Source organism: Rhopilema esculentum, chromosome 18 (assembly GCF_057945365.1).
Source record: "Rhopilema esculentum isolate cy_ngs chromosome 18, ASM5794536v1, whole genome shotgun sequence".
In the NCBI taxonomy this organism is placed as follows: domain Eukaryota; kingdom Metazoa; phylum Cnidaria; class Scyphozoa; order Rhizostomeae; family Rhizostomatidae; genus Rhopilema; species Rhopilema esculentum.
The window spans coordinates 2,563,931-2,585,726 of NC_142832.1; the positions used below are offsets into that span (position 1 = coordinate 2,563,931).

General features: G+C 35.3%; 1 protein-coding gene across 3 annotated transcripts; it reads right to left on the bottom strand.

Annotated features, from left to right (window-relative positions):
• Positions 1-539: 539 nt before the first annotated feature.
• On the bottom strand, positions 540-21,736 carry LOC135680906 (uncharacterized). Of its 3 annotated transcripts, XM_089113577.1 has the most exons (15): positions 20,892-21,736; positions 16,667-16,963; positions 16,018-16,332; positions 14,547-14,680; positions 12,417-12,552; positions 11,088-11,161; positions 9,472-9,721; positions 8,765-8,861; positions 8,251-8,296; positions 4,486-7,403; positions 4,093-4,132; positions 3,404-3,483; positions 3,191-3,283; positions 2,032-2,201; positions 540-1,456 (listed from the first exon to the last, which is right to left on the bottom strand). In XM_089113577.1, the coding sequence occupies exons 1-10, from the start codon at positions 20,977-20,979 to the stop codon at positions 7,359-7,361; spliced, it is 1,482 nt and encodes a 493-aa protein (XP_088969703.1). In that variant the 5' UTR covers positions 20,980-21,736; the 3' UTR covers positions 540-1,456; positions 2,032-2,201; positions 3,191-3,283; positions 3,404-3,483; positions 4,093-4,132; positions 4,486-7,358. The 3 variants fall into 3 exon arrangements, with proteins under 3 accessions (XP_088969703.1, XP_088969704.1, XP_088969705.1); XM_089113578.1 differs by lacking the exon at positions 3,404-3,483; XM_089113579.1 differs by lacking the exon at positions 2,032-2,201.
• Between the last annotated feature and the right edge of the window lie 60 nt (positions 21,737-21,796).

A 21,796-nucleotide genomic window follows, 5' to 3' on the forward strand; every position in this document is an offset into this window, starting at 1 on the left:
TGCGGGCAAAATAGAGGCACCTGATTGGCTACTAAACAAAAGAAAAACAATAGAGAAATAGCATGCTCTGATTGGTCAACTAACAATAGAATAATTGAAATAGCGAGTTCTGATTGGTCGAAAATACAATAGAGCGGGGCCAGAATAGCGTAATCTGATTGGTTAATAAACAATGGTGGCCCTCTGCGGCCAAGGGCTAGCTCAAAATTAGTATATTTGTAGGTGACGGCTCCTGCCCGCAGCCACCAAAAGGGCTGAAATGGAGCAATCTGATTGGTTAAAGACAATGAGCTGTCAATCATTTGCGGCTCCAAGCCGCCTTTTGTTCAACCACTGGTCGCGGCCAACTTTCTTGCCTGAAGACAATGAAAAGCCGGGGGACTTTGCTCAAGTAATCTCTGAAATTCTGATCCCAATTTGAAAAGAGATTTCAAAAGAAATCCGGGGGAATGTCTTTTGAATTTCTATTGTAATTATTGGAGACTTCAATAGAAATATCGACTAAGTTCCCAGTAGAGTACAAAGAAACAAGATGAGAATACAATACAACTCTGTCATTGATATAAAAGAAATTTTACAAAGTCGGGGGTAAATTCAATAGAATCTAAGACAAATTACAATGGAAAACGGGGGGAAATTCAAAAGAAATTTAGGCGAAATACAATGGAAAATCAGGGGGCAATTCAAAAGAAATTTGAGCGAAATACAATAGAAAACGGGGGGAATTTCAAAGGAAATTTGAGCGAAATACAATAGAAAACGGGGGGAAATTCAAAAGAAATTTAAGGCGAAAGACAAAAGAAAACGGGGGGAAATTCAAAAGAAATTTAGGCGAAATACAATAGAAAACGGGGGGAATTTCAAAAGAAATTTAGGCGAAATACAAAAGAAAACGGGGGGAAATTCAAAAGAAATTTAGGCGAAATACAAAAGAAAACGGGGGGAAATTCAAAAGAAATTTAGGCGAAATACAATGGAAAATCAGGGGGTAATTCAAAAGAAATCAAGACGAAATACAATAGAAAACGGGGGGAATTTCAAAAGAAATTTACGTGAAATACAATAGAAAACGGGGGGAAATTCAATAGATATTCGTTTCAAATACAATAGGAAACGGGGGGAAATACAAAAGAAATTTACGTGAAATACAGTTGAAAAACAGGGGGCGATTCAAAATAACGGAAGAAGAAATACAGTGGGAAAATCTAAATAGGTACTGTATATCTTGAAAAAATCTTAGATGCTACGCTTAGGAGAGGGGGGGGAAGTTTAAGCAACAATTAATGATTTAAATACGAAGATTAAAACGATACCTAGGAATAACGAATGTCTTTTCTTAATACAATTTAAAATACTTGAAATGTTCTCAGTTCGTCGGGGCTTCGAGTATTCTGAGACAGTCGTCAAGTAGAATCGCAAATATCACATGGCACTCTCAGCGGTCTAAAATTATGACCTGCAACAAAATGCCAAACCTTTAATTAAACTTTATGCTGCAAATCATAACATTGATTTAAATATTGGCAATTTATCTTAACATCATCAATTTGGTGGAAAGGAACCCTCGACTAGTAAATAAAGGTCTCAAAACAAGCAAAATGCGACAGAGGTCGAGATCTTGATAAAATGAAAGAATCTAGGGGGCAAATGTTCCAGAAAAGAGATTTGTGAGCTCAAAGCACACTTACAGACGTAAAGATTATGAGCAAGAAACTAAGCTCATGGGTTACGGTTGCCAGTCTCAAGAATATTGAGAGGGCACGGTGCCCCTTATGCACCCCCCAATGCTACGTTTTCTTGTAACCCCGGCCTAGAATTATTACGATGGATTACAAGTTGATAAATTGAAAATATTTCGAAGTCTTTCTGGTGGTTCAAACTGAGCAACCTATAAGCCAGGAACAAAAGCTGTGATAATTTTGGTTCATTTTGAGCATGGGTCGCTTCCCAAATACGAAAGTTAAACGGCGCTTCAGTTTCGTTGAATAATCATAGAAAAACTTAAAAACTTCGAAAATACAAAACACTTACAATGATGTGTGCTCTGAGAGAAAAATCAACCAATAGGGCTCGTTAAAACTCGAAAAATCTCCATAAAGGCCGCACATCGACTTCATTTACAGCCATTTTGATCAAATCAACCAGACCACGTTTTTAGGTGTGAAAATGTTTTGTGTTCATTTCAAAAGAACACTCTGGCTCTGAAAAGGAAATTCAGTGCGCTTTTCAAATGGAAAACACTGGAAAAAATTATAATAAACAAGTACATATAGCAGGAAACTTTCGCATAGCGTTGTTTTTTATTTGTTAACAAAAAGAGTTCAGTGGCGCATATGCTAGCCAGAAGGTTACTCGTTCCAAAGGAAAAAATATGAAAGCTGCAAAGATATAGGGGCCTCTCATACGCTTTTGACCCCGGTCGCCTCAGCCTTTGAAACGACCGCTGCTGGAGTTAGATATAACTTTAGAGAAGCCCAAAGTTTTGAGGAAATAGGCATTGATGCAGGAGGGGGAGGGACAATGATTTTCTTTAATATCCACAAACCAATTGAAAAAAACTACACGAGAGGCCATGCAATTTTTTAACCAACGGCCAGTGGAGCAAGTTATCATTCCAAAAAACCAAAGCCTATATCAACTTCCCATGTCAAAAGCTCAGCTCCCTGACTACAAATTAGATGACATAAGAATTTTGAAACTATCATTTCTTCATATTTCTTGGAAGTAAACTAGGGATACTAAGCTTAAAAGACAAGCAGATTTTCTGCCAGTTAGAAAAAAGAAGACTATTGATCAGTTTAATCAGTTTGATTATATTTCAGGGTTGGCAGAGAATATTGCGGATTCGAGAAGCCCGAAAAGTGGGTGCAAAAAGATTTTGCTTTTGTTTAGAGCTAAGAACTATATATCAGTAGGGAACACGAGAGTGTATTCAAAAAGAATAAAAATAAGTGGAGAATGAAAAAACAGTTAGCCAATAACCCATTTCTAGCTGACAAATAGCAAACTAAACTTTAATGATAAGCCTATTAAATTTTCCATTGGCCATGTTAGATGGAAAAATATATTAAGAATTCGTTCATTCCGTGGGGAGGGGGGTGTCTTTTCGCGTTCACTCTCTTTCTGTTAATTAAGGCTGGGCAATTGCCTTGTTAATAAACGCTGTTACTCTTAGATTTTGAGAACACACCTGATAAGTTCTGTACATACAATACGGACGTTTGTTCTGAAGTAGAAGAGGATCCAGGTTCTTCAAGGTGCATATTAATTTAGTTAGCAAATTCTACAAAAAAATCAAACAATTAGGAATTTTTGGTAAATAAAATATAGCAAAGAAATAAGCAAAATAAAAGATGATTGTATTGGAAATAAATAAGAACAAAGAGCTAATCATAAATGGCACCTTTTTGCAAGATGAAATAAATAGCAAGGATGACTTGAAACTGCTTCAGACCAAAGTCTCCATTTTGCATTTGGTAGATCCTACATCACACAAAGAAACAACAAGCTCTGATTGGCCAGAAAACAATAGAATTGTTAAAAGAGCGAGTTCTGATTGGTCGAAAATACAATAATAACAATAAATACAAGTGGCTCTTATTTCGATTATGAATCCTCTCTATTCATCAACGTGTTATAAAGCTTTCTCTAATTAGCAACGCCTCTAAGATCATGAGAATCGCCTTGTGCTATTAACCTACCAAAATACATTTCTATTTATCATGATACCCAAACATCAAACTTGTCGAAACGTCAAAATTTGGTATAATAATGAGCAACATACAATAACAGAAAAATATTTGGAATACGTATATTGTATCCAGTTTTGTAGCATACATTTCTTGAATATTATACAGTCGACTTGTTCTGCTGTTTTAAATTAATAGATATGTAGAAACAACTTTATTGATTATCATGTGTATGAACATTAATTATACCAAGGCTTATGGGATATGCTTGATTCGTCATTAATTAATATTATTTATTCGATTATATTGTACAGCACGCAAACTGGTGTGTAAAAGTCATCTGTTTGAGGTCACATGTAGCGTTTCGAGCTCCGAGAAAGGTAGAAAATAGCCGAATACTCACATTATCTTTCAGAAATGAGTTCAGCAATGTCTTTAAAAGGCTGCAAAACGAAGGATATTGAAAAAGAATCCAGGAGTGCAAAGCAGAAAAAACGAAAAAAATAGCACTTAACAAATATTGCATGATTTTGCTTGTAATTATACAGTGGCGTTGGAACGAAATCCATATTATTTCTTGTATTCCTTCTCATTGTATTTCTTCTCATTGAGTTCACTGTTATAAAGGAAACATGCCACAGTTTGACAATCATTGGGGGGGGGGGGGGGGGGCTCTAGCCCGAACGTAGCTACATTGCAATTTCATAAAACAAATATACATAATTCTTAGAAAAGGAAACGTTTACTTTCTCCAAGATTTAATGAAAAGAGAAAAATGTTGCTGACTTCAGCTCACCTTGTAACAGACCACAGAAGTCGAAACTCAATCCTGTTGAACTTCTTGGTTCCAGTTTATATACACCAAGGAGGCTAAACAATGCTCGCAAGATAAACTTTGAAGCTATCATAGTTTATATCATCGGCTGGTTCTGCAAAATGACTAACATAATCCATATATACTAAACATCTTGGCCCAGTTTCTAAAAAAATTGGGTCCGAGATTCCTTCGCTTCTACTTCATAGAATGATTTGTGTAAATCTTTTCTACGGAGCTTCAGGATCACGGATATGCAGTTAGGGTATCCATTGACAAAATATAGATGAATAAGAACTAAATGCAAAGATAAGTTTCCTTTCAACACATAATTGTTAATTACCAAATAAAGCAAGAGTGATAAGAAAGCAATGGGTGACCAACTTCAGCTAGGAGAAATCAAAAAGGCAATACAAGATAAGTTAAAATTTTAAACATAAGATTATTGATTCTTTTTGAAAGGGCATCTAGTTTAAACAAAATATATATGTTTCACTCGTATAGGACTGCAAGTCAAGCTACCATGTTCATGGACTCAAATAAGAAAATAACACAGGATTACTTGAACTTTAACCAATCAGCACTCTCTAAACTGTATTGTTTATAAAGCCTGGTTGATTCTGTTGATTCTGTCCGAAAAAATTTCTTACAACAGATACACTATGCCCATTTTAGGTGAATTTTTTGAAGGAGAAATATCTGAAACCACTAAGCTGATAAATAAGTAGAGGATGGGGAAGGGGGGGGGGGGCTAAAAGATTAAATCAACATCCAGTACTGAATTGGAAGTTTAGCGCCAGCGATCAGTGACCTCTTACCTTTCCTTATCGTAAAATATCCCCCATGATCCTTTGCAAAAAAATTCTTCAGTCATATAATAGCTAAACAAACCATTGCTTAAATCATGGGTATTCGATGCATATTATTTGGGAAGCTGCCAAAAAGATACATTTTTTTTAAAGTTGGGCTAAGATTGATATTCAGGAAAATGTGCTTAAGATATTATACAATTTCACGAAAACATACCTAAATGATTGAAAAGTACATTCATTACAATGAACTACAAAAAAATTAAAGCATTGACTGAAAGTGCAGTATGCCAGGCGATTCTAAGTTAAATATAATGAGTTTTATTATGTTCTTAGTATGCTGATTCTCTCTCTAGCTCAAAACTACTATTTAAACAACGCACAATACAAAAAATAAAATAAGAAATAAGAGGAGTGAAATAAAAATCGCACGAGATAAACGAAGTTAATAAGATGCTTGCGTCCAGAACTGTGGGGCATACCCCCCCCTCTAGTTTCTGTTGATTGCCTTTAAGAAATTCTTCTCTGTCGTCTGTCGAAAAGCAGATGCTTCAAACCCCAGCTTTGCTCTATATGTCTTTAGGGTTTTAGTTGCTGTAGTAACTAATCATCTATCAAAGGCTAATGGTCAAGTCGAGTTCGCAACGCCAGGATGGAATTCTATTGTGCTATACTAGCGAAAAACTCATGGTGGATGGATACAGGCTTTTTTTCCATTTTTTGGCAGTAAAACTTCTTTAGAATATAGAAAAATACTTTTAGAATGGAAATCTGAGTTTCGTTGATTAACAATGAACCTTGCATGAGCTGCAGGGGAATTTACAAATCTCGATGATATAGGCCGCCATTGTGTCTATTAAGATTTTTGCCCTACTGGTGGGATTCAAGCGGATGGAAAAACATGATAGCGTGGATAAAGATTAAAATATCAAACCCTGAAGATCTGCTTCAGACCTATCTAATTTCTAATTATTTACAAGAATAAGCGACAACATGAGATATAAACAGATATTAACAATAAACAAGCTTTGGCATGTTAAAAATCTTTCTGATATGTTGCCACCGCAAGGCACAATGATGCAGGAGATAAAAACACTTATGAGAAGGTAAAACATGGATGTAGCATGAAGCAAAGTTTATTCGTTTACGAGCGCACAGGGGGCTGTTTTCAAATCAAAGTGGGAAGGATGGAAATTTTAAAAGTATTAACAAAGTATGATCAACAAAGTACATTGCATACAATATCAAAATACATTGTGAAAATTTCATGGAAATAGCGGCCGTACTTTTTTAATGAGAAAGATTTTAAAAAAGTCTTTCAAAATTTGTTGCGTAAAATGTCTAAGAAATTTTAATATTTGTCCCAATACTTTTTGAACGTAAGTGTACATCAATCCAAAACCTTTCATAGAGGGGGAAATTTCAAAATTGTTCCAAACACTTGAGCAAAACTGCCTACCGATGTTACCCGATCGTCGATGCAGATGTTAAAATGAATTTGGAAGCAGACAAGGCATGACTGTCCAAAAACAAACTCAAATTCTTTAAAAGGTTTTCAATTATCTTTGCATTTCAGAAAGGAAAGATATTAAAATGCAATATTACAAGATGTGGCCAAGGGACAGAGGTATGAATGGGCAAAGACAGCCCTCCAACGGGGAAACGGGGAAGCAGGAAAATTTACTTGCCACGCAGGACAATTGGTTCAAATAACACAAGGACATGGTTCGAAAAAGTCATCTGAACACATGGCACACTGGGTAGCGTAAAATCTCTGCTATTAAAGCGCTTAGTCGAAGATATCAAGAAGCTCTTGCAATAGTCTTAAAAGCTTAAGAAAACTTAATCTGTTATCTGTTATAATCGACATCGCAGTAGGCATCTACGACAAAGCCTACAAAAATTAATACCGTGGAGTTCTGAACAGACGAGTTTATGAATCACGGGTATCTACACAATAATGGCTCGTCTTCCAACAGTGTTTAAAAACAGTTAGTTCGCAAACTTATAAAATATCACATACTTTTTGCAACCAGAGAGGCAGCTTTACATAACTTCTTCGTAATGATGGTTGAGTGGCATAATCTGCCCCTGGGGATGAAATACCACACGGTAATACACAATGAAAAGATACTTATTAGATACTTATATGAAAAGATCAATATGATTGAGCATTCCAATCAATTACTTCAGTCTACCAATCATTATGCTCTTTGTAATCATTCAGTCTGTCTTTTACTGTAATGAGGTAGCCTTTGAATCAACAATCAAAGAATCGATCAATCATCATTCTTCTCTCGAATCGAATCAAGATTGATTGACTGCAGGGCCTACGCCACAAATTTGAAAGTGGGGGGGGGGGGGGGGGCAAGGCTAGCAAAAGGTAGGAGGCTAAGGCTTTTCCCCTTTTACTTCTGCTTTAAAGCTACTTGCTTCGCAAATAAGTTAGGGGTTCATGGCCCCTCCGCCCCCCGGTGGCGTGGGTCCTGGACTGAAGTGTAATGATTGATTAGTTGAAGTGAAGTGGTTGATCGGATTGGGTGAAACAAATTTCTATACCGAGGGCAAATAAGGTTACAAAGACGAATATATCATTATAAAGAGGAAAGTCATGAAATAACTAGGGTCAGACCAGCTAACTTGGATCTAAGGAGACGGTCATTGGTAATTGAGTGTACCAAATGTCTCAAAATGTCACATATATGTTCATTTGCTTTTTACAGGCAGCTTTTCACAATCCTATAGCATATAACTCCAAAACATTCTGAAAAATTTTTGTTACAAAACACTATCGATACACGAAGCATTCATAAACCAAAGTATCAAACATTACTTTAACCTTAGTTGTGGGGACCTTTTTACAGCTATTAGCATGGTATCGGAGCTTTAATACAAACTGATTAAGGTTTTTTCATAGACATATTCAAAGAGAACTCACTGGATCCTCTGTGACGGTTTGGCAAAAGGAATCTTCTGGTGGGGTCCTAAAATTGGATTTAATTCAATGATAAGTATGTTTGTAGGTTTTATAACAAATATCAAGGCTTATATTCCGAAAATAGAATCAACCTAGAAGTTGACCAAAGAAACTTTAAAAGAAATAATATATCATATTTGAACCTTTAAATATACCGATTATGAAGACATCGCTATCATGTTTAATCTATAAGGTAGGAGCTGCGTGCTTTATGTTATGTAAGACATTTCTTACAGGTACGACATTAATTACAAAGTAGGACTAATAAGTTTCGTTCACAATCGCAATTTTGTCAATAAGGTACAGTGCATTTTTCAATGAAGTTTGATTTATAACATCATCACTATAAAATCATAATAAAAGCACATTTTGTTTCCCGGGCATGTTTAGACGAAGTACTCCCAGGGTGGACCTCCTAAAACCCAAGTCATTTTTCAAAGAACCTGAACGGTGCTGATTCTGTTTTGGAACTAACCTGGTGGTCCTTCGGCGTCTATAAAAGAAATACCCAAGCACCATTGCTACCAGAAATAGCGCTGCTCCACCAACAGCCCAAGGAATGATAAGCGCATCTAAAAATATGAGTTTGATATTTTCATCAACTATTACAAAAATTTGTTCGTTTTTATAAGCTGAGTAATAGATTTTAGAGCTCAAGCTGAAAAATGCATAGCTAAATATTGGCACAAAGTATTTCAATTTTACCCATGAACACGAGGGTCACACAAAACTGTGAGTAAGGTTGGCTTTTCAATGTCCGATAGACCTTTGCAGGGCCCATCATTCTAGGTATTTTGCTGTGGCTTGGTTAATAAACAAAAGTCTCTTCTTTGCACGGAATTTAAACGTACAGACAAAATTGTGTTCCATTTATGATCCGTACAACTGGGAAGTGGCTGTAAGGAAGGACTCTTTTTCTGTACAAACATCATGGTGAGGTAGGTTAGCAAATTAAATTCCTAGGCGCATCAAACCAACACCCCACCCCCTCCCCGAGAGTGTTGCCACTGAGTTCAAGTTCAAGGTTTGGTGGACAGGAGACTAGCTTCCGAATCATTGGTCGAGCCGCAGCATTAAACAGCTTTCATCCCTACAATGAAGATCCCTAGCTAGCTACCTTGCAACTTCGCCTTCATTGAATTGAAAAAAAGAACTTTAAAACAAGGATATAACTATGCTTACTAGGCTCTCTTGCCACTCGCGGAGAAGATTTCTGCTTCTTGGACAGCGGGAAAATGTTTGTAACTCCGTACGCACAGGCGCAGCTCGTGCACTTCTGAATAGTGAAAATTATCTGAGTTCCCAGTGGCCTTGGAACAGATAACATGGCAAGAGTAGTGTTACGCAATATTGTGTCAACCGTTTTAGACTCCTTGACAACATGCAATTTGCATCTGTAATAAAAAGGGCCTTTTGTGTCTTCAGTAGGGTCCTAAGACAAAACAAAGGTAGCTTCATGCTCGATGCAGGAAACTATGAGGTTTGAGAGAAGGCTTTTGAAAAGATAACGAAAGCTAACGACTAAATTCTGGAAAACTTCGTCAAGGAAAACCATAATTTCATAGTTTTTTAAAAGTTGTGAAAGATCTCTAAAATCTTGCAAATTTTAAAAAGTTTTACGTTGGATTTTGATAAACATTTTAAATGGCAGGAATGGTATCATGGGCCAGTCTGTAGACTATGGACGTTCTTGAGAGGATTTCGAACATGCATGACCCTTTGAGCAACATTTCAACATACAAACCTCCTTCACATGGGTGCATACAGAATTTTCTTCATAATACTGCTATGTAGATTCGGTGTGGCAAATTTTAGCCTGCAGCATTTGTATTTGTATTTGCTACCTGGCTTCCGAAGGCAGTTCTAGGCCACTGGGTAGCTAAGCTTATCGAGAACTGTCCTGACCCTTCCTCTTGAATTTACTTCATCTCGTGATTCCTGTGCCAGAACAAAAGTTCCTCATGTCCGTGACTCGAGCCACAGAAGCTTGGATCTGCAGTCAGCGACCCAAAATACTAGACTGGGCTCATGCATGCACCTCCCATACTACGAATATTATATCATTGGCAATGAAAATGGACAGTCTTCAATCAGCTTTAGCGCTTAACAAGACTTGAACATTTGCTAGAGCAATAAAAGCTAGTTGTGAAACTGTGGCTGAACAGATTCGAATGCGAATGAAAGACAAAAACAAGCAAATATATTGGACGATACAAATAGTAAGATGATCTCAAACTAAATAGAGAAAAGTGCTGAAAAAAGGATTTGGCAAGAATTTTCATCTTTTATTTTACATCCTTTGAAAACACCACGTTATTATTTGAGAATGACTATCCACTTCAACCTGCCCCAAGGGGTAGTGCTAGGAAAAGAATGATAGAGGCTTACGCAAAAATTCTCAAAAAGCCAGAAGTAGAAAGGGGTTATTTCTTAGCTTTAACAAGGGCAGCTCAAACCCCTTGGCTCTAAACCCCTGCTGTCAAATATAACAATAAGAAGAGCAAGCAGGAGTGTCAGCCTCCATAATTTTCAAGTATCCCACGCAGAGATAAAGTCATCAGCATTTTGGATTGAAAGAACAATAGAAAAACTATTAGAAAAAAACAATAGGATCAGAGCAATAGAATAAACAATAGAAATGAACAATAGAAAAGAACAATAGAAATAGAACAATAGATTTCCAGAAAAATTGCAGTAGGAACAAACGAGTATGCAAGGTAACTTTCCAACTGTCTTTTCCAAGTGAACAAAACGTTGGAAAGCTAGATGCAACGAATGAGAAGTGTATAGCTTCATACCTTCCAACGAATCTCTATCGTCTTCATGACGATATTGTCAGCCATCTGAATATCCTTCATTATTGGGATATCATCTACAATAAATACTGTCTATAAAAACCCGGCCTTTTGGTGGGACAAAAATTAAGAAACCATAGTAGTGATAACCCGCAACATTGAAAAACTATTCGAAATTATTCTTCTAAAGATGGTCTTGAAATGATTCTCTCGCTAGACGATAAACGTTTTTGATTCAATTTACAACGTCTTGCAATGCGTTCTGTGTTTGTGTGTTGAGCTTTCATTATCCTACATTTTCTGTGCTATATTTCTATCTAAAGGATAAACATTTACTAGTACTGCAGGTCACCAAATCACCAAAAATTAATTTCTCTTAGGCTTCCCTTAGAGTAACCTTTGACATCTTCGTAGATGTCAAAGGTTACTCTAAGATGTCAAAGTCCGAGGTCATTTCAGCACAAAGGAACTTTGCATTGCTTTGCATTGACTGGAAGTATTAATTCATGAATGCAAATAGCCATGAATATTGATTACTTCTGGGTGATACTTAGAGTGATAATACAAATAATCAAGTTTAGAAAATGCCTTACAGATAACGGGTAGGAAACATATATCATCAAAAAATCTACCTGCCTCCCCTAATCACAGGTTGGTAGTTATGTGATCATTTATCACTGTACAAATGAAAATAGTTGCAAACATCATATATTTCATTCTTATAGTTTTATCATCCACTGCAAAAAAGGGAATAACAAACCAAAGGGTCTCAAGAGGTTGTCCACAAAAATAGGATATCACATAAGATATTCTACCCTTGTAGCGAAAACTTTTACGTGGATCTTTTATCCAGAGAAGATCTACAGATCTCGATACAAGAAGCTTTTTCGTGGAAGTTTCTCATGAAGGGTTCTTTTCAAATATTATGTAGGTTCATATAGTTCACGAGAGATTCCATTTGGAAAAGCAAAAAAGCAAGATCTGAAATGAAATACGACTCTAGACATCACAAGTTCGGAAGAAGGCTTCTTGTTGGCTTCTAGTAATGAAATTTGTCTTATGAATAAAATCACGTATGATGATGCAATGGCAAGAGTCTACATTAGTGAGTTTTAATGTAATTTGTTATTCATATACAGTGGTGGTTTTAGGGACTGTGGGGCCCGGGGCCAAAAACATCTGCGGGGATCTTGTTCTTTACAATTTCTATCTTTTTCTTAGGTGTAGGGCCCCTTTTGGCTATCAAAAGCGCGGGGCATGGGGCCATGGACCTGGACCCCCTTAAAAACACCACTGTTCATATAGTAAACAAAAGCAAAAAAGTATACTTGCATCTCATTTCTGTCTGTTTACTTTTGCATGTTTTGATTTGTGGTGTCTTAAGTAAGGTGATGCAAGTGGTGTATATTGTGCAAGGCTTAAGGTCGACTTCAATAATTCTGTATCCTTCATTGACAAAAGCATTAGCCTAAAAAATAGAAAACTGATACTTAAATACTTGTAGAACTAATTGGCAAGAAAGAATGGTTTCTACAAATACTTACAAAGCACTTTTAGGTCACTCTGTTTTCACAGTTTAAGAGACTTGCCCAAGAATTTCTATTTCAAAGCAATGGCCTAAATACTATTTCATCCACTCTTGATCTTGATTTCAATCACTTCAGTAGTCTAGCTAGCTGTCCTGCTCATATCATATCATATCATATCATATCATATCATATCATATCATATCATATCATATCATATCATATCATATCATATCATATCATATCATATCATATCATATCATATCATATCATATCATATCATATCATATCATATCATATCATATCATATCATATCATATCATATCATATCATATCATATCATATCATATCATATCATATCATATCATATCATATCATATCATATCATATCATATCATATCATATCATATCATATCATATCATATCATATCATATCATATCATATCATATCATATCATATCATATCATATCATATCATATCATATCATATCATATCATATCATATCATATCATATCATATCATATCATATCATATCATATCATATCATATCATATCATATCATATCATATCATATCATATCATATCATATCATATCATATCATATCATATCATATCATATCATATCATATCATATCATATATCATATCATATAAACATTTAGGCACGATGCCCTACCAGCTATTACAATAGTTTAATATAAAGAACAAAAGTTTAAAAACCTACAAGGCTGCTCTTCCAAGGGGTCGTGCTTTAATTGCTGCTGAGGCAGATGAGTGGATTCAGACCCCACGGCCCCACAACATCCAGAAAACAACATCCCACAAGCCCCAGTCTGGTTTAAAATAGACCAAATCATGACCTACCTGGCACCACCCCAAAAAATCTTTTACTAAGCTGCACTTACACAATAACCAGGGAGATTAATAGTTGGGGGGGGGGGGGAGGAGGGAGTTGTTATTTCGCTGGGCAAATCTGTGCATAAAATTTAACATTCTCGCTTTCTAGTCGAAACCTAAATGAAATATCAAAGTTGTTCGCTTTTTCTTAATCCTACAATCAAACGTGTTCTTGGAACCATTTGAGTTTGATACTTTCTGAAAATTGGTTGGGCAGTAAAGAACATTGACTGGAGACCCTAACAGCCCAGGTGAAAAAATCAGCGCTATGGGAGATGATTTTCACAGACGACATAGAATTGTTAAGGTAGAGAAAAACTGTCCTTTCACTAATTTGTCAAAACGGTTTAAACGGTTCAAACTACGGTTAAAACTCAGTTTTTGTGTCATCAATGACTGCAAGAAATGCAATAAATTCATAGTATTTAAAAATTTTCAATTTAAGAGACAGATTCTCACTAGGTCTTGCACTATACACTAAGTTTAAGGTGTATACCTAATACATTTCACAATTTTGATACTATTTTGGCATCAGATACATCAATTCATGCCGGACATTAGAGTCTCCTGGTTTTTTTGCTTGGAGCATTGTTTTTCATATTCAGTACCTCAAATAAATTATTTGCGCCCTAAAAATATGTTAAAAAGTAAAAGCTTATCGATTTGTATTGTTTTGATACTATATGGCATCAAAGGCATCAGTGCATGCCGGGAACTGATGTTTCCTGGAATATTTTTGCTCGGGAACATTGATTTTTGGATTGAGCACCATTATATATAGGAATCCATTGAGAAATCAATTTTAACACGAAAGTTGCACGTTGGTTAAGTGGGGGAGGGTGGGGGGGGGGGGGGTTTATGTCAGTAGTGACTTGCAATAAGATGATACCAACGATACCAAAGTGTAGACTCTACAAGACTATATGGTCAGGCCTGTTGTATGAGACAGTATAAGGTGCGGATGCTGTGTTTGTGTGCAGCAGAGGAAACGCTGTAAGACAGAATAACAAATGAAAAACTACAAAAAATCAATACCAACCTCGGCAATTACAGCAGAACTTGGATTTTCGTTCACTTTTAAAACAGCCATAATGTATCCTGGTGGCAATTTCCATGAAATTTGGATCTTTTTATAGTTGATAAAATACATGTTTTTGATAACTGGCTTTTGATCTAAAATCAAAATGCTCAAAAATTATTAACAAGAATCAGCTATAGCTCTAAAGAATAACAATGAAGCATATTGATAACTCCTTGGGAGTGTCGAACAAACAAACAAATTAACAAACAAACAAACAAATAGAAAAAAGAAAAACAAGCAAGAAACAAACAAACAAATGAAAAACCACAGAAAAACAAAAGAGAAATAAGTAAAATAAACAAACAATAAAAAGTAAACAAACAATAAAAAAACAAAAAAATTAACAGAAAAAAACTCAAATAAAAGGAAATAAAAAAAAGCAAATAGAAAAACAATTAAAATAGAAAAACAGAATAAGAAATGAAAAAGAAACAAAAGACAGAAAACAAACAAAAAAGAAAAAACAGAAAAACAAATGAAAAAGAAACAAAAACAGAAAACAAACAAAAAAGAAAAACACAGAAAAACAAATGAAAAAGAAACAAAAGACAGAAAACAACCAAAAAAGAAAAGCACAGAAAAACAAATGAAAAAGAAACAAAAGACAGAAAACAAACAAAAAAGAAAAACACAGAAAAACAAATGAAAAAGAAACAAAAGACAGAAAACAAACAAAAAAGAAAAACACAGAAAAACAAATGAAAAAGAAACAAAAGACAGAAAACAAACAAAAAAGAAAAAAACAGAAAAACAAATGAAAAAGAAACAAAAGACAGAAAACAAACAAAAAAGAAAAACACAGAAAAACAAATGAAAAAGAAACAAAAGACAGAAAACAAACAAAAAAGAAAAACACAGAAAAACAAATGAAAAGGAAACAAAAGACAGAAAACAAACAAAAAAGAAAAAACAGAAAAACAAATTAAAAAGAAACAAAAACAGAAAACAAACAAAAAAGAAAAACACAGAAAAACAAATGAAAAAGAAACAAAAACAGAAAACAAACAAAAAAGAAAAACACAGAAAAACAAATGAAAAAGAAACAAAAGACAGAAAACAAACAAAAAAGAAAAACACAGAAAAACAAATGAAAAAGAAACAAAAGACAGAAAACAAACAAAAAAGAAAAACACAGAAAAACAAATGAAAAAGAAACAAAAGACAGAAAACAAACAAAAAAGAAAAACACAGAAAAACAAATGAAAAAGAAACAAAAACAGAAAACAAACAAAAAAGAAAAACACAGAAAAACAAATGAAAAAGAAACAAAAGACAGAAAACAAACAAAAAAGAAAAACACAGAAAAACAAATTAAAAAGAAACAAAAACAGAAAACAAACAAAAAAGATAAAACAGAAAAACAAATAAAGAAGAAAAAAGACAAAAAAACCAAGAACAAACAAACAAAGAAATATATAAAGAAACATACCAGTGCATTTTCCAAAGTAGTTGAATGGAATTGTAACAGCAGGTGTGCTACCAAATAGGTTTTTGAGGACTATCTGCAAGCTGTATCTTGAAAGGCTAGAAACTTTCATCAAGCAAGAAAGTGTTTTGTTGCTGCATGTGGCATTTTTCCATACACTCTCATTATTCCGACAAAAATTATTCTTAAACAGACTTTGGCAGTATTTCACATCTACCTCTGATACATCTTTCTGTTGTGGTAAAACTGGGGTAAATTCAACAATGTTGCTGTTCCTATCATATGAGCATTTGTATTCTTGAAATTTTTCTGGTGACCCTAGAAAAATAACACATCACATACATTTGAACTGACACTTTGTTGTGAAGAGCAGGGCTGTTCTCTCCTCCATACTGATGGGTAAGAATAAGAGATAGCAACAAACTGCTTTTAAGCTGGAATGGTTATCGAAATTCCAGACTGGCACAAGAATGATTTTTTTGAATGAAAACTTCTTTGTTAGTGTGTTTCAACTGTACATTCGTACCATGAATGTGTTTCGAATGGCACAATTTCAGGGACTTTAGCACAGGCCAGTTTACTAAGGCAAACTTTTACCATACATTAGTTAGATTGACAAGATTCATGAATTCAACAAAAAGTTTTCACTAACTTCCAATGTTTACACGCGTTGTTGAACTTAGCATTCTTCCATACTGGTTCTCAGCTACGCAAGCATAGTGTCCAGCTTCTGCCAAAGTTGCATTGAGAAATTTCAGTTGAATATGAGAACTACTTATCCTGATTTCCTTTATATTCGCTGAAAGAAGATCTGCAATGGATTTATTATTTGTCTCCCAAAACATCTTCACTGTTTCCTTTGAAATGTTTCCTGTAAGCTCACAGTTTATTGCATAGTGATTTCCAACTAGCATCCAGACAACCTCTGGGGTTTTTATCGTTAAGTCATCTGTATAAAGAAAAGCATTAAACGAAATCATAGCATGCAACACACTGTAGTGTATCGATAGGGCAAGATTATACTTATATACCACAAGATTTGGAAATCCCTTTTGGGAGTGGAATATTTTGAAAATGCAATACTATTTGAAAATGCCAAGAAGGTTTGTCAAATACAACTTGTGCCTGCTTGAGGAAAACCCAGTAAAAATTTGCCTTGAAGTAAAACAACTTATGATCAGAAACTATTATACAAATTTAAGTTCATCAAAAGCAGCTACCATATAATTATTATCATGAATATCTAAATGTCTAATATAAAATAAATATAGGAATAAAACAATAACCTTTAGAGTTGTTAACATCTGTCATCAAACAGAGCATATAAAAATGCCAATGCTTTGGTGAATAGTGATTCAAATATTTAAGATATATCATGTGCTGAAAATGATGATGAATCCATTTTTTTTGACATTACTTCTACCTCATGTTTTGGAAGTAGATCTTACTGACTTTACGCATTAGCACAAATACTGATCTTACCTTTGTACTACAATCCTTGCCAAAAATAACTGGAACTCCTTCCCATTGCAGCATGCAAATAAACAAAGCAAGTCTAAAACTACCTTACCAAAATATCACTGCCGCTTCAAAAATTTCTACCCCCTCCACCCGTACAATGTTGATTTACTTTCTCGATACTTTCATACAGCTTTCAGTGAAAAAAATTTTTACCTTCAGGATCAAAACAGCCCAATTGAACAACATTGTAATGGGGGGTAGGGGGGGGAGGATTTTTCAGAAAAAAGCTTCAGCTTTGCGCAAGTGTTCGAGCAATTTTGGCAAGGATTGTAGCAACTATTTGATGTCATAGGCAGGAGCAGATAAAGGGTGTCCCAGAGGTTGCACAGAAGACCATCAGATTCTTAGAATTGAATTTTCGTCTTCAGTCATCAAAATTAGGCAATCATTTCAAAATAATCATGATTTATTTTCCTCTTTACAGTTAATACATTTAACTCTCTTTACCTGATAAGCACTGGACTGACCAGGGCACCCAATGCTACCTATTCAAGTGAATACAATAGTGAGCAGGATGATTTTTATACCGTGAGCAGGATGATTTTTAAGCATGGTCTTTGCCACACAAATAAGTAGAGCTATTTGTTATGCAAATATTCCACTAATTTGCAAAAATCAAGGTTCCAATTTTTGCATATTTGTGCAGCGCGAAAGGCTGTAAACACTTTGCTAGATTATTGTGCCACACAACTGCTGGTATGGGAAGAAATTGGATGAGGTTGCAAGTTGTGAAGGAGAAGAGTCCCAAATTCCTTTATCTATAGAGAGAGGTGTACAGGAGGTGTACACTTTTGGATCTGAAGATATTTTGTTCAAAACTGCGTTTTGGATTTGCTGAAAAATTTGGGAAACCTTATAAAGGCAGAAATGCTTGATGAACTGAAAAATTTGAATATTTCAGAGCTGGCTTAACTTTGAAAAATTTGCACAGTCCCGATGCCACCCTGAGAATTACTGCAACTTCTGCCCTTAAAGAGAGGGACATCTGATTGAGACGTTTCATTGATCAAAATGTATCAGCTAGATAGTATGTGAATTTCCATCTATAGATACAGCACATCATCTGTTCTTGCTTAGCAAGATGAATCACAGTTTGAACCCAAACGCTTTGAAAACACTTCAAGACATGGAAATAATATTTCAGACCAACGATGACTTTCTTGAGGAAGGTTATATTAGTTGTTTTGGATTTTGGTGGTTAAAATAATCAAACAGTAAAATTCCAGGGTTTTTTGTCTGTGAAATTTGACTTTGACTGTAAAAATCTCCGTGGACTGGGCCCCAACTGCTGGGTAGTTTTAATGTGCGACCATCAACTTACGGTTAGGGTATTCCCCAAGGTAATAGGTGTTATTATGTGATCCTAAAATAACTTAAAAGTGTCAAATGAGTGAAAAAGTAATATTAATATAAATGGGCGAAACTTCATTATACTCATTAGGGGGGTATGAAGCTTAGATGCCCAACGAAAGGGCATGTCATGCTGGATGTAAGGGCCTGTCATGCCTGAACATCCTTGTAAGGGCACATCACCTCAGGGGTTGAAATCATTGGGGACCCGAGAGAGGGTCACTAAGTATGTTAGGACTTCAGACTCAGGCTGTTTTTCAAAGTCAAAAAAATATGCCTCTTGTTTTTCTGGTGTTGGCTATAAACATTTGTTTTCAAAAAGCAAGCATTTGTAAGGCCTGTCTTTTCTATAAAAGAAAAATAGTCTTCACTTTCTAAATCACCTAGCTATTAAGAGAGCAATTCAAAAAAGAGATTGAAGTAGGGTCTCAATTTTATCACAGTGGAACAACAAAACACAGCTTGGAAATTTCAGAATTTAGAAACAGCTACACAGACTACAATGTTTCAACAAAAGCTTCAGTTGCATTTGCTGAATTTAAACATTTTTAGACAACCAAGCACAAAGTAAGTATCTCTGAATTCACCATAACAAAATTCCTCAAGCAAAGAAAAGTTTTTTTATTGAAAGTATTTTACAGGTACACCTATCATCAAAGCTCAATTTTCGTGTTTTCGTAATCATGGATATTGTTCAGAAATAGAAGAAACTCAAAATTTTTTTGCAATTCATATCTTAACTACAATTTCTTGATAAATTTTCTATTATTTCCCGCTTGAACTGATTAAAATTTTCTGTTACTTGCTACGGTTATTTGAATTTTTTTAAGTTAAAAAACTTTGGCAGCTGTACAGCCATTTTCTAGCAAAGAATGCAATACTTTCGGACCGTAAGTGTAAAACCTTCATAGAATTTCGGGGCATAACTCCTTATGAATGTATGATGAAAGTTTCATATATTTGGAAAAGAAAGTATTGATTGATTTTTCTCAACAACATATTCCGAGATGGTATATCATGCTTTGATTTATCATGCTTCTAAAATTGTCTGTGTTCAATGGGCTCCGAGGTAGGATGGAAAGTTGGGGGGGGGGGGCTTGTCAAGGGAAAATTTAGAAATCACAACAAAAGGTTTTGAAAAAACCTCTCTTGTTTTGCAAAAAGTAGGAGGGGAGGTATGCCCTGTGTTCATTTCCTTCTTGCATCAAACACACTTTACTTTCCGTCTATACTTTTGATGTCGATCAATACTTCAGACTTCATCTCGAGGCGAAGATAGACATGTGCATGTCAAGCTCGACACAAAAGTGCTGATCAGTGGACAAAAGACAGAAATGTATATGACCATGAATTCAAAAATCAAGCTAGGGCAAACAGTAGCAATAAAAGTGTGACATAAAGAACATTTCCAGATTTGCCCGGCCGATATACTGGCAGCAATAAATTTGCCTGACTAAAACTGCCTTTTTTGAAGATTGGGGGGTGCAGCACCTCCCATATCCCCTAGCAGTTTTGCCCTGTTAATATATGTTGAAATGCGGTATCACCACATATCATCAGAATGTATATGTTACACACAATTTATAATGAAAATCCTTCAGAAACATCAATTTTTGGATTCTAATTTAACTCCTTAATAAAAAGCTGCAGCAAATCAGTTTCAACATATATAAAATAGGGACCAGAATTAAATGTTGCCTGGTGATAGGATTTAAGCTAAACAATTCAGAAAGAAAAAAGACAGGCAGAATTGAAGGAACTCTTTCAAATACACAGTAATTCTTGATAGAAGGATCTGACAAACTCTTGAGTCGATTTAAGAAATCAACAAGAGCCATTTGCTATAATGATTATGCCTTAGTCTATATACGTTTCATAAAATGGCAATATACTTGTAGTGCCATGACAGGTGAAGCATTATCAAAATCAATTCTTGATATTTTAGTAAATTTACAAGTTTATCAGATTGCTAAGATGCTATAGAAAATATTGAAAGCTATACATACCTAAAAACGAAGATGATGCGAGCAAAGATAACGGTAAACTGCAAGCAACGAAACAGTGAATGACAATAGTCAACATATCAGCCGCCATTTTTCAGCATCAGCTATTCGCTATTGAGACATACTTTCTTCATTCTGTCAGCAGATACATTAGAGTACTCTTCCACGACCTGGCTTTTGTTTTGCAGTTCAAGCTCAGCATGACTGCTGCCACACACCTTGAAGGGAGTTGATTTTTCAACCTGTTGATCGAATAACTTGATGCTAACGTAAAGTGGGTTCTTGGAAGCAGTCCTCGTTGCGGGGTTGTGCACTCTTTGGTGGAAGCGAGGCCAAGAGGGCAGGGTTTTCACCATAGAAATGGTTTTCACTTAACGCAATTTTCGAAAGTCGAGGGATACTGTCAATTAAAGTCTGGTTTTTCTGGATAAGGTAAAGCGCTTTGCATTAATAAAAATAAGTTTCTAATTATACAGAAAATGGCAACACCCCAGTTTTAATCATTCGAAGGGGGTCATGACCCAAATCTGAGACAGTGGCTTTAGCCCCCACAAATTTTTTATGCCAGCATGTGTTCACCGCTTGTACACAGCTGTTCTGTTAAATAAAATGCAAAAACGTAACATCAAATGACAAAGTTTTTCTCCTTTTATGACATGACCGTGTAACAGTTTTATTTGTATAAGGACCTTATACATACGTAACCGAAGGACATAATTTTGGGCTGCAGTATTTACTTTATTTAAGAAAACAGAAGCCCCCCTCCCACCTTTTGAAACCGATCCCGGCCCTTAGCCATGATGTAATGGGAATTTTAGAAACCTACAGATATGATAATATTAGAAAATATTTTCTTGGTTTGGTAGGTGGGTCGATAATTTCAAATCATTCACTAATTATACTTTAGA

What these genes read in the sequence shown, in the direction of transcription:
- LOC135680906 (XM_089113578.1), bottom strand. Translation starts at nt 20,979, where the DNA reads ATGGCGGCTGATATGTTGACTATTGTCATTCACTGTTTCGTTGCTTGC. An exon ending in TAAACAGACAGAAATGAGAT is followed by an intron (nt 11,162 to 12,416) that starts GCAAGTATACTT and finishes TATTTATTGTAG; the next exon opens with ATGATATCCCAATAATGAAG. An exon ending in GCGAGTGGCAAGAGAGCCTA is followed by an intron (nt 8,862 to 9,471) that starts GTAAGCATAGTT and finishes TCATATTTTTAG; the next exon opens with ATGCGCTTATCATTCCTTGG.